General features: G+C 32.9%; 1 protein-coding gene across 1 annotated transcript in view; it reads right to left on the bottom strand.

Annotated features, from left to right (window-relative positions):
* Window positions 1-2456: 2456 nt before the first annotated feature.
* The window catches only part of VCPIP1 (valosin containing protein (p97)/p47 complex interacting protein 1), a 23525-nt gene continuing 12135 nt past the window's right edge, over window positions 2457-13846 (bottom strand). The window contains exons 2-3 of the mRNA XM_004679825.2: window positions 12898-12984; window positions 2457-3367 (exon numbers count right to left, since the gene is read on the bottom strand). Coding sequence (XP_004679882.1) covers window positions 2496-3367; window positions 12898-12984 — 959 coding nt within the window. The 3' untranslated portion in view covers window positions 2457-2495. The remainder of the gene's footprint in view (window positions 3368-12897; window positions 12985-13846) is intronic.

Genomic DNA, 13846 nt, shown 5'->3' with positions numbered 1-13846 from the left:
ATAACTGAAACACTGCAAATATAGTTTAACAGTGTTATTTCTATGGCTAAAAATTATTTTAACTGATTTAAATCCTCTAGTTTGGGCTACTGTAGTGATTACAAATTATAGTACTAAAAATTATCAATTGTCCTAAGATTTTTTGTGAAGATGTTACATGGTCCATTTCTCAAAAACCATTAATTAACCAGCCAAATTTAAGTTGATTTAAAATGATTTTAAAAGATTTGACCATTTCTTAGAATCAATCCTTTTATTTTCATTAAGGGAGAACCCAGACTATTATTATAATATTGTAATATTCATACTTAACTGGCTTAAAAGTAGCAATGCAGTGGCAAGGGAAATTAATAGCATTGTCAGGGACTAAGCCCTGTTCTAATTGTATGTTAATGACATGTTCACCACCAATGCATTCTAATTTGACTAAATGCAAATATTTAATACTATAAGGAAATAAATGTTTGATATTTTTATTTTCTGCAGTGAGAATATATTTATTAATTATTAACTGAACATATCAAGCCACAGGTGATGATGAAAATATTTTTAAAAATGTGATTATATAATTTATCTGGAAGCAGTGCAATTGCTTATTAACATTTTCCTTTATTTAAGTTAAGAATAAAAAAAAAAAGGACGTGAGGGAGTAGGTTTCAAAGGCTCAAAAAGCCAAAAATTATAGTGGTTAATGACATTTGTAGTTTTTAGACTAATACAAAGAAGCCATCTATATAAATTATAGGGAAATATCACTTATAGCTGTATTTCTAAATTCTCCTGCTATTCTGATGTAAAGATACTTGAAAGTAAATTTGGAATAATCAAAAAAAATATGATTTTAAATGTGATAATGTGAAAAGACTAAGCCAAATATGTATTTTGCTCAGATATCACTTGCAAAATGTCTAGATTCTTCATTCTTTCCTTATTCAAAATGGAGTAGTTTGTTTAATAAGTGAATTTTAGTCAGAGATACTTTCATAGAAAGAAAACCAAAACCTCCCTCATTTGGAAACACAGTTAAGTTACTGTCTATATTCCTTTTGTAGTAAAACACCTGATTATATACTTTCTGGTGTACATTTTCTGAGAATGCAAACACAGTTCTGTATCTTGTTGCACGTGCAATCAGAGACAACCAGGCTTTGAATGCTCTAAGATAAGAGATTGTATTAACATACATTTTGTCTTTCATCCATTCAAATTCAACTTAATTTCAGTGAACAGAGGAAAAAGATGAATTGAAATGTACATTTCAGGTTACAGATTTGCAGAATCAGATATAATAGTGCAATACCAATCCCAGGATAAACATTCTTTGTCTTTAAGGGAATAAGCACAAAAGCTGCTTCTTGAAGAAACTGGTACTAAAAATTTGATGAATACACTATTTAAGCAAATACTCAGCTGATCAAGGTATGATGCAGTAAAATTTGCATCCAAATCCAAATGAAGCCAACAAATAAAGAAAATCTTATGCGTCCATAAGAAAAAAAAGGAAACATTTTTGGTTCAAAGGGGCTCAAAGACACTTAGCATATACAAGCTTAAATACCATTGATCAAAATTGTAGAACAATGTAACTCATTCATAAAGATAAATTCTTATTTATAAATTCTCTGTGAATCTGTCAAACTGAAAATTAGAGATTAACTACTGCTACCATTATTTTAATAGTTTCTACCACACTTTGCAATCAACTTTTCTGCAAGATTAAAGAAAAAAAAATGGTGGTACTTTTAACCAGCCCAGGATTCAAAAATAATGGTAACATATTATCAACAATAGAGCACACAATTGGCTGTGTTGGCTCAGACAGCAACAGTAAATCAATCACCTTGACTTTATCATTCTGGAATAGATATTTTTCCCCTAACTTTGCTCATTCAGAAAATCTTGTATCATTACAAACTCCATTCTCAAGATATTTTCACCAAGAATACATCTCTCTATGCATGTGTTTACTTTCACAAAAATGTCAGGATCCCAGTGTCTAATAAATCATTTTATGAATTCTAAGATACAATTTAGTTCAGATAACTTTCAAATTTACATAAATTTTTGACACTAATAAATAAGTGGGATGGTTAGCTTGATGACAACATTAGCAAAATCTCATTTCTTCCTTATTCCTTGTACTTTTAGGCATTTTTAAGAAATCAAACCTATTTTGTAAGAGAACTTTCATGTTTGGAACATGAAAGACTTTCATGGAATTAAAATTACAAAGAGCTTCCAATGAGCCACATATATGGAAGAAATTCATCTCAACAGATCTAATAACTAATTTATAGGAATTCAGAGCCAGCCTGGGCAGCAGTATATTAAAAGCTATTGCCAATCACACACTTGCTATCATGCACTGAATAACAAGATATAATCTTTGAATTATATACGTACAAGATTTTTAATGACTAATCAAGTTATGTGGCCCAGCCAACAAATATTACATATTCACAATAAACATCCTGCCTTTATTAACCTCTATTAAATCAAGAGTGATCCATTGGCTCGGTTGTGTTTGTCATCTCAGCATCTTGACTATCCATCTCTTCAGGCTCCTCCACTGAACTTCCCTTGTGTGCTTTCGACCTTGTGGCAAGTGCTGCTCCCAGTGCTTCTGCCACACAACTATCAGTTGTTCCTGTATTCAAATTTTCAGTGCCACCAGTTAAAGAAAAAGATTCAGGTAAACCAGTCTGAAGACTTCCAGACTTCACAGAAGAACTCACAACTTCTACTTTCCTTTGAGGAAGATCAGATGGTGACTGCTCTGTACTTTGATCCCGCAAATGCTTGTCCATTGAAGCCTGAATAGAAGAAACCATTTCCTGCAATTTTTTTCTCTGTGCCTCAACCAAATCAGGATCAAGCTGCCTACTGTCTCTCATTGTTACTACTCCAGGAGCTATTCGAATAAGCTCACTGTTACTAGGAGCAGTTGTGAATACAGAAGGCTCTGTTTTAATGGAACTATTACTAAAGTCTGTCCCTGTGTTATGCTTTCTTACAACAGAAGTTTCCCTAGCTCTTGGATCAAGATGTGGGCTATTGGATGCAGTTCCTAAAGAATGACCCTTTCCCTGAAAGGCAGTTACATTATGAAGCTGCTCAGATTTCTTTTTCACTACTCCACCACTACCTAGTTTTAACAGTCCATGTGAAGGACTTGATTCCCTACTTCTTGTAGTAGCCTCTGCTCGAACCTGACTCACAGCCTCTTTAACTAAATCTTCAACATCAGGACCGATGGGGAAATGTCCTGCAGCATCCACACACAACTCCAGTCTATCTTCAGAAGCATTATAGACAAATGTTTTGCCAGGTAGATGCGGAAAAGTACAATGCTTGCCATCAGCCATACCTAGAGAAGGAAAAAAGATATTTACATATTAAAATCTTACAAGTATGATAAAGATAGTTATTGTTGAAATAGTGAATTTTCAGTAGCAATTTAGATAACAACTTTCAAAACAAAATTAACTATAAATTATATTTACTAGTAGAATTTAGTACTACAACAAAAAAAGGAATTTCCACATATATCTTAAATTAGTTCCCTAGGAAATATTTTTAGAAATATGTCATTAGGAGCCTCCCTGATAGTGCAAGGGGTAAGTCTCAGCGCTATCAAGCTACTGCCAGCCACTGCAACATGAGTTCGATCCCCTGCCAAGGAGCTGACTGGCGTAGTGCACCAGACCTCTCCTGCTTACTATTCCCCTCATCAATGTACTTCAGTGGGTCCGCCTGTTCTGCTCCCCACTCTTGCCTTTCAACCCCTGTACCTCTGGGCTGCACCCCAGTTTTTATATGCATAAATAAATAGAAATCAATCTTTAAAAAAAGGAGATATGTCATTAGCGTATTATAAAATAAAGAAAGGGGCTTGAAACAGCTCAGAACTAGAAGGAAAACACAATGGAAAGCAGTAAGAAAATATACTTTTAGTTACTAAAATTCTAAGTATAAACTTAGCAAAAATACCTTAATGGCAAAGTGATGCACAGAGTGTTGAATTACAAGTCCTATGTAATTCTACTGTATTATAAAATACAAATAAAAGTTGTTTTTTCAGTGTGGCTTGGTCTATCTTTTTCATAAATGCCAAAAAAAAAATCTTTTCAAAATAAAATACTTCATAGTTAATGTAGCATTATTAGGGTACATTTAGGAAGATTAAGATTAATATACTGTGACTTTAGTGTAACTGCCAGAACTGACACTTGGTCAAAATAAATTAAAAAGAGCATTTTCCAATTCAATTTCTTGAAATAGTTGTATTTTAAGTCAGCACTCTTCTCCTCCAGTAGGTCAGAACTATCCAAAATAAGCCTGAATTATAGCTATTCCTCAAATGGTTCATTGCAAGTTACTTCTCATGATCAACTAACGTAGCAGGAGAGAATAAGAACTGTAAAGCCAGCTTGTCTTTATTTTCTAGATAGGGAAATTGATTTCACAGTATGGTATTCCTAAAGTCTATACTTGTTTCACTCTAGATATCAAAGCTGAGTGTATATTTTAAACTATCCAATATCCTTACATTTTAAAACTGTGAATCTACTCCAAATATATGTATGTGAATATAAAAGATCTTCAAATTAAAAAAACCATAGATTTGGTCCTCCCTGGTGGCGCAGCGGGTTAAAGCACAGCACTAAGAAGCTTAAGCCACTTCCACATGAGTTCGATCCCGGCCTGCCCCGGAGGAGATCCACATGGCGTGGCAGACCTCTCCTGCCTGCCCGCTGCTCCCCTCAGCAGTGTACTTCATCGATCTGCCTCTGGTGAATCCTCTCACCCACCACATCTCTGGCCTGTACCCCAGTTCTGTATGAATAAATAAATCTTTAAAAAAAAAACAACATAGATTTCTGTATTAAAAATACAGTTAAGTAGAAAGTTGCTCACAATATAAAATGCATAAAAGATGTTTTCACAAAATATAAAGGCAGAAGTAAACTAGTTAGAAAGGAATGATGTTAGTAAGTTCTACAGAAACTCAGGTGCAATGAGGGGTAAGTGAACTCTGGAATGCTTGGTAGGTATTAGAAAACAGAAAGATCATTATAACATAGTGAGTAAGTACATGCTACTCATTTCACTCCATTCTACTCATTTCACTCCATTATTGGGGGCATAAGTAAGAAAAGCACATAGCACAACAACTAAAATAAATCAGGCAGTTAATAGTTTTAATTCTTCTGTTAGATCAAGAGTTTTGTAATTGTTTCCAGGCTGCTGAGATGCTTTCTTTTGGCTATCCCTGGAGAAACTCATAGTCCCACACAAGTTCATCACAGTATAATTTACAACGAAACACTGGAAACAAGCTAAGCTTCCAACAAGAGAATGGTTAAGGAAATTATGATCTAGTTACTTGATAGAAGGAATATACCACAACTGATACTGATATAAAAAAGAAACCTATGATGTCTTATATATACAGTAAAATATGTATGATGATAAACATAGTAGGAAGCAAATCTAAGTACTAGAGTTATACAAAAACTTGCCATATATAAGACAAATATTTTAATATTATAGGTGATTTTCAATACTTTCTATACTTCCCAGACTTTTTTTTTTTTAAAGATTTATTTATTTATGTAGACAGAAGCACTGGGGTGCAGGCCAGAGGTGCAGGGGCAGTAAGAGGATTCATCAGAGAAAAGAGTGGTGAGTAGAACAGGCAGATCAACGAAAGACACTGCTGAGGGGAGCAGCGGGTGAGACAAGAGAGATCTGCCACACCATGTGGATCGCCTCCAGGGCTGGGGACAGAGCTTTTACTGAAGCAGCTAGCTTGCAGTGCTGTGTCCTAAACCACTGCGCCACCAGGGAGGACCAACTTCCCAGACTTTTAATATTAGAAAATAAAACTTAAAAATATATTTTAAAAATCTTTAAATAATTTAAGTGTTACAATTCCTTTAAGCACAATTATTTAGGTTTTATAAATCCCTTTGAGAATCAAGATACTTAAAATTTCTCTATTATCACATGGTTAGAGCTAGAAGGAATTATGCTCATTAAATAAGTCAGAAAGAAAAATACAAGTATCAGATGGTTTCACTTATAGGAAGAATATAGGGGAACCAAGTAAGGGATTGGGGAAAACATAATAAATAAATAAACAAAATTAGCAGTAAGCTATAAATCAGAGGCATTTTGCAAGGGAGGGGAGTAGGCAAAGGGATCAAAATGGGAGGAAATAGCACAAGGGACGAGAGTGAAGGTTCATGGGTGAATTGCTGGTGGAAATTTTACATAGGCTACACCTGAAAGGAGAAAGCAAATAGTGTAAAATAAATGATGTACAAAAAAAAAAATATTAAAAAAGAATTTCTATTACCTACCAACAATTCATTATGATACATACCAAAAACCAAATATATTAATAGTGCTACATTCTTCCTTTGATCATAAGACCAGAAACTATCCAAAAATGTATAAGGACAAAGGATAAATCATGTTAATAAAATACTACACAGCTGTGAAAACAAATGAACTATAACTGAACCCATCAACATGAATAAATCTAAAAAAAAGAGTTCCACAAAAGAAGCAGGTCACAAAGTATATAACATAATTTCATTTTTATATAGTTCAAACACAAGCAAAATCTAACACTATAATGTTAAAGGATCTAAATGTGTTGTAAATTTCTCATGTTGTTGTAAATTGGTATACACCAATTAATTTTAAATTATCTCTTCAAATATTAATAGAAATATTAATACTTATCAGACAATATTTGTCCAAATGTGCATAACCATTTATCTGTGAGGGTAGATTTGAATAAAGAGAAGCACATTCCTTCTAATTTTTGGAGGATATCTGTGTAGGGTTGGGGATGAAGAGTACTAGATGTACTTTGATTCTCTGACTACAGGATACTAATAATGATTTGTCACACAAGTCTGTCTTAAAACGAGATGGTAATTTCAGTATTCAAGTAAGTTGTATTTTTTAAAGTTTTTTTTTTTTTTAAAGTTATGCATGTAAGAACTGGGGTACAAGCCAGAGGTGCATGGAGTGAGAGGATTCACCAGATTCAGAGTGAGGAGCAGAATGGGCAGATCTACTGAAATCACTGCTAAGGGGAGCAGTGGGAGAGACAGGGATTGAACTCATGCTATATGGTTGACAAAAACTTGATAGTGCTGTGACTTTAACCCCTGTGCCACCAGGGAGATCCCAAAGAAGTTGTATTTTCAAAGGCAAAGTAACTCTGACAATGACTCATTTAAAATGGCATTCTAGCAAAAGAATTATAAATAATTCTGCAACTGCTTCAGTTCTAATAACAGTAACAAATATCAGCTAAATATTTATCAGGGACCAGAGACCCTTTGCTAACTGCTTTATATGCATGGCTTCATTTGATCCTCCCAGCTCTGGAATTATCAAACCCACTTTACATATAAAGAAACTGAGACCTACAAGTCATCATCTCAGATATTCTTACTCCATAATTTTAAACTGCCGCTAATAATGATGATGCTTTTGACATAATTCACATACAATTACCCATTTTAAATACAACTGAATAGTTTTTAGTATACTTAAAATTATGTAACTATCACTTCAATTTTTTAACATATCCAAAAGAAACCCTGACCTATTAGCAGTCACTTTCATTTCCTGTTCCCTTACCCAGTGATTTACTCTCTGTTTCTAGGCAGGCCAATTCTATGAGACATCATGTAAAATGGATTAATTCAAAATATGGCCTGTTGGACTGCCTTCTTTTATGTAGCACATTTTCAAGGTTTATCCACAATGGAGCATGTGTCAGTACTTCATTTCTTTTTATTGTTAACTAACATCTGCTGTTTGAATACACCTCATCTTACTTATCCCGTTACCAGCTGATGGATATTTGTGCTGTTATCCACTTTTGACGATTATGAATAGTGTTATTAACATTTATGTACACGTTTTATGTGTTCATGTTCTAATTTCTGTTGTGTGTGTATATTTCTTTTCGAAATTCCTGAGAAGATTTAACAAAGAGTTACTTTACCATCCAGCAATTCCACTTTTAGATAGTAGAATTGCTGGATGGTAAAGTAACTCTTTGTTAAATCCATATATATCTAAAAGTGGAATTGCTGGATGGTAAAGTAACTCTTTGTTAAATCTTTTCAGGAATTTCGAGTCTGTTTTCCATTTGGTTGTGCCATTTTACATTCCCACAAGCAGTATATGATAGTTCCAGTATTTCTACAGTCTTGCCAACACTCATTCTCTGTCTTTTTGATTATAGTTAACCTAGTGAGTATAGTTAACCTAGTGAGTATAGTTAACCTGTTGTTCTGTGGTTTTGATCTGTAGTTCCCTGATGGTTAATGCTGCTGAATATTAGTTCATTGCCCATTTATATATTTCCTTTGGGGAAATATCTATACAGATCCTCTGCCAATTTGTAATAGGTTATTTGCCTTTTCATTGTTGAATTCTTTATATTCTAGATACAAATTATCACATATATGTAATTTGTAAAATTTCTCTCTCATTTTGTGGGTTGTCTTTCACTTTGGTATCCTTTGCAGCATAAAAGTATGTTTTTGTGTCATCAACTTTTTTTGTTGTTACTTGTACTTTTGGTGTCATATCTAAATTTTTTTTTGCTTAATCCGAAGTCAAACAGTTGTATGTCTATGTTTTCTTCTAAGAATTTCCTAGTTTTTAGCCTTTATACTTAGGTTTTTGATATATGTATTTATTTTGTATTTTGTGTGAGGTATTGGTCAAACTTCATTCTTCTGCATGTGGACATCCAGTTTTCCCAGCACCATTTGTACAAAAATCATTCTTTTTCCTGATGACTTACCTTAATATCACAGCTAACATTTGAAAAACAATTTAAAATATAAAACTAATAGAAAATAATCAACCACACTCACAATACACACGCACTCTGAAGGAAGTTATTATCAGTTGTACAAAAGTATATACTTCCCAAATTACTGGGATCCTCGTAATTGATTCTCATTAGATACTAACATTTAAAAACCATTAGTTAGCTTTCGTACAGCTCAGAAAGCAGAATGAAGTAAAAGAAGAAAAGCTAGCAGGAAAAAACCAAAGGGGAGGATGCTGAGAGAGAAATTTATAACTTTACATGCTGTACTAGAAAGCAAAAAGTTATAATCAATAATCTTAAGGGTCTATTTGAAGAAACGAGAAAAAAAGGTACCATTTAAATCCAAGACAAGCATAAGAAAGAAAAAAAGAACAGATGTGAAAGTGATATAAAAAAAAAAATAGAGACAACCTCTGAGAGAAAAAGCTGTTAAGAGTTTGATTGGCAATTAAGAGAGGTACAAACTGCCAATATCAGAAAGAGCTATAGACCTTACCGATAGTAAAAGGACAGTAAGGAAGCACAATAAATAACTTTACACCATTAAAATCGTAACTTGGACTAAACTGACAGATTTCTTGGAAGACAAACGAACAAGCTTATTCATAAAACAGATAAACTGAAGAACACTTCATTAAAGAAATTAAATTTGCATCTAAATGCTGTTCAACATAAAAAACCTCGAGCACTGATGGCTTCTTTGGTGAATTCTATCAAACATTTAAGAATATTAAAAACTATGATAAAAGCTACCAGAAAACAGAAAATCAATACTTCCCAACTCTATTTTACAAATCCAACATTTCCCTGATTAAATAGCCATTCTAAGAAAACTACATACCATTAACCTTCATGAATACAATCACAAAGACACTCAACAAAATATGTGCATGCAAACTGGTTCAAAATTTTAAAATTAATGTAATCCACTCTATCGGCAAACTAAAGAGGAAAAACCCTAAGTTCATGAACTAGATGTATGTAAAAAAACAACTGACAAAATACAACATCCATTCAGAATATAAACTTTCAGTAAACTAAGGATAGCAGGGAATGTCCTCAATTTGATAAAGGGCATGTTTGAAAAATCTACAGAAATGCTTTTCCCTAAGATCAAGAACTAGGAAAGAATGTTCACCCTCACTACTCCTAATCACCAATAAATGGTGCAGTAAGACAAGATTAAGAAATAGAAGAAATACAGATTTTAAAAGAAAGTCTTTTGTTTGCAAAAGACATGATGATCTACATAAAAGATCCCAAAGAATCTTCTAAAAAAGGTACTAGTATGTAAGAGTGTATTAAGGACACAGGACACATGGTCAACTCATAAAATCCAATCTTTTCTTCTGACAGCAATAGCAATGAACAGAACAATAAAATTTTTAAAAATGATCCGTTACAATAGCATCCTCCAAAAACAAAATATTTAGTATAAATCTAATAAAGTAGGTCCAAGAATTCTACACTAATATTTTTCATTTTGATGAAATTAAAGACATTTTCATAAATCAATAGACTCAATGTTGCCAAGATACCACCTGTCCTAAATTATATTTACATCTTCAACACAATCACAATAAAAGCCCCAGACTTTTGTAGAAATTGACAAACAGATTCCAACATATATAGAAGCAATTTAAAATACTCAAAACAATTTTCAAAAAAAATGGAGTTAGAGGGCTTATATTAACTGATTTCAAGACTGTGGTACTGGTGCGAGTCATATAGAATAAAAAAACAGAAAAAAGTCTGTAGAAATAGAGCAACATATATATGGTCAATTGATTTCTAAAAAATTATTTGTGGATATTTTGCATATATTCACCCCTTTCAAGTACACAATTGACCAGCAACTGATTTTTGACAGTGCTTATGAGTACAGAAAGACAAGTTACAAACTGAAAGATAGTATTTTATAAACTCTTATTTGGTAAAAGAATTAAGACTCAATAAAAATAAAAAAAACCTCAAACCAATTTAAAAATGAAGAAGAATAAAGATAAAGAGCATATTAAAAAAAGATGTTTAAGGGAAATTGCTTATTGGGGAAATTCAAATAAAACCTACTATAAGATAGTACTACTAACCTGTCAGAATGGCCTTAAAAATAAAAATTGATACTACCAACTGTGAATACAGAGCAATTAGAACTCAATATAGTGCAAGAAAGAAAACAAAATGGTAGTGCTACTTTGGGAAATGGTCTGGAAACTTTATAAATATATACTTGCCATATGACTCAGCAATCCTATTCCCATGTATTAACCAAAGAGAAGTAAGAACATATGTCCATACAAAGACTTGTACACAAATATAATGGCCCTATTCGTGGCAGATAAAAACTGAAAACAACTCAAATGTTGTTCAGATGGTATACATTTTTATACTACTCAGTAAAAAAAAAAATGGAATGAACTGATAATACATGCAAAGAAACATGAACCTTAAAATCGTATGCTAAAATAAAAATTGTCAATTTTTTTCTGTAAAAGGGAACTATTATAATTATTTCAGGTTTTGTGAATTCTGTCAACTATTCAACTTTGTCACTATAGTGCAAAAGCAGCCAAATAATATGTAAACATGAGTGTAATTTTTCTAATAAAGATTTATATACAAAAGGCCACAGGTCAGACATGGCTCACAGGCAGTAGCAGTTTGCCAAGCCTTGTAATAAACTAAAGCCGGACACAAAAGGCTATGATACCATTATACTTTGATATGATAAAAACAAACATACAGAGACAGAAATAAAATCAAAGGTTGCAGGACGGGGAAGTAAGGGTCAGGGATTAATTACAAAGGTGCACAAGCTAACTTTTTAGAACAATATTCTTTATCTTGACTGTGCTTACACTTGTCTATGGGTTTGAGAAAATTCATATCACTGTGTGACTAGAAAGGGCAAATTTTACTGTATGAAAATTATGCCAAATAATCTTGGTTTTAAAAAGAAGGAAAGGAAAGGAGGGGAGGGATGAGGAGGGCAGGGGAGAAGAAAAACAGTCATTTTTTGATCCTCAATTCAAATAAAAGCCCCATTTTTGACTCATTCAGATTCAAAGAGTCAAAGAAATTTAAACAATGACTGGATTATTTGGAGACACTATTACTACAGTCATACTTTTTAAATGTGATAATGGTATTAGAATTATTTCTTAAAAGAAAAAAATTTTATTTTGAAAGATACATACTAAAGTTCTTACACATGAAATTATATTACACCTGGAATTAATTTGAAAACAGCATAGGTGAAAAGGGAGACAGAAATAATATTAATAATTGTCAAAGTTGGGAGGTGGGTAAATAGGAGTTCATTATATTATTCTTGTTACATAATTGACTATTTCTACAACAGCCAATAATAAAGAAGAAATAAAAGTGAAAGGAAGAGCTAAAAACCATGAGATAGTTGTATTGCACTTAATATCTACAGAAGTCAGTTAAGTGAAAGTGCAAAATGAGCCAGAGTAATAAAGACTGGAGCCAAAAGCATTTACCTTAAATTACTGAAAAAAATGTGAGGTCCCCCCAAACACATTTATTAACCACCTCTCCTAAGACCTTAAAACTCTGAAGACACATATACTTAATACATATGTTTACAAACAATGCACATACAATGTGAAAAGAGGTTAAATGTAAAATAGGTTGTCTCCTAAAATCCGGAAAGCACCAAAGTATTTAATAATCATTATCAAACCATAACAACAAAAATACTTTATCAGCTGGTTCTGGGATACTCCCAATATTATAAACAAATTTGCTTCTAATTTCATAGTATGTTCATAGTCATATACATAATTTAAATGAGAAAGGAGGAAAAAGAAAGTGATGAGATTTTTAGTAATATAACAGAAAGCAGCCATTTAGATAATCATCTGCTATAAATAGGCTGCTAATGAATACATCCCTAAAATTAACACCAGAAATACTATCTGAACTTTCTTGATCTTTTAATATTCATAGCTCAAGCAAAGATGTTATTTAAGAAAAAGCCCAGAAATTAACTGTACCCATGGTTTTCTTCATAATGTTATAGAATACGCCTCCCTGCCGGAACAAGTGAGGAAGTCCCTTGGCGTAAGACCATACATCTTCTCCTGTAAGATAAAAACAGACACAGTATTAGCAGAAACAAAATAATTCAACCCAGGATTGCCTGGTTGATTTAATATGAATGAGCCCTGAATAGAAATTGCATGGCAGATCTAAGTTGAGTGAAGCAGCCTGGTATAATATATATATAGGGAAGTGATAGGGAGTGATGGAATTGTGGCACATTAGAAAATGCACCAGCCATCAAGAGGTGCTAGCTTCTGCCAAATTTACCACAGAAAAGTACAGGTCCAATATTTTAAAATCATTGATTTTTTTTCAAGTGATTCCAGAAATTTGAATTTTCAATGTAAATTCTTGTAATTTTAAAATGTAGGAACTAATTCAAAAAATCTCTTTGACATGAGTCAAAACAATTAAAAACCCAATAGAGTATTCAAGTTAAAAAAATATATAAAACAACTGCATGAGTTTAAACAATAGTTTGCAACCTTGAAATAAATACAAAAGGTCCTATATATTCATTTTTTAAAAGTAGGATATAACATATATCCTGTATGTTAAAAATAAATAAAAAGTGGAAGGAGCTAGTGAGAAAAAAACTGAAGAAAATATATTTTGTTACTTTAGGGTCCTGCCTGGTGGGGCAATGGGTTAAAGCATAATAGCACTATGAAACTATGGCAGCCACTGCAGCATAAGTTTGATCCCCAGCCAGGGAGGTAACCCACATGGCACAGTAGACCTCTTCTGGCCTGCCTGCTATTCTCCTCAGCGGTATATTTCAATACATCTGTCTGTTCTGTACCCCACTCTGTTTCTGGTGAATCCTCTCCCCGCCCCCTCCATACCTCTGGCCTGTACCACAGTTCTGTCTGCATATATAAATAAATCTTAAAAAAAAAA

This window comes from Condylura cristata, unplaced genomic scaffold, assembly GCF_000260355.1.
Source record: "Condylura cristata isolate star-nosed mole 26May11 unplaced genomic scaffold, ConCri1.0 scaffold00009, whole genome shotgun sequence".
Classification (NCBI taxonomy): Eukaryota; Metazoa; Chordata; class Mammalia; order Eulipotyphla; family Talpidae; genus Condylura; species Condylura cristata.
Note: the sequence above shows the minus strand (reverse complement) of the source record. Positions and strands in the feature narration are given on the sequence as shown.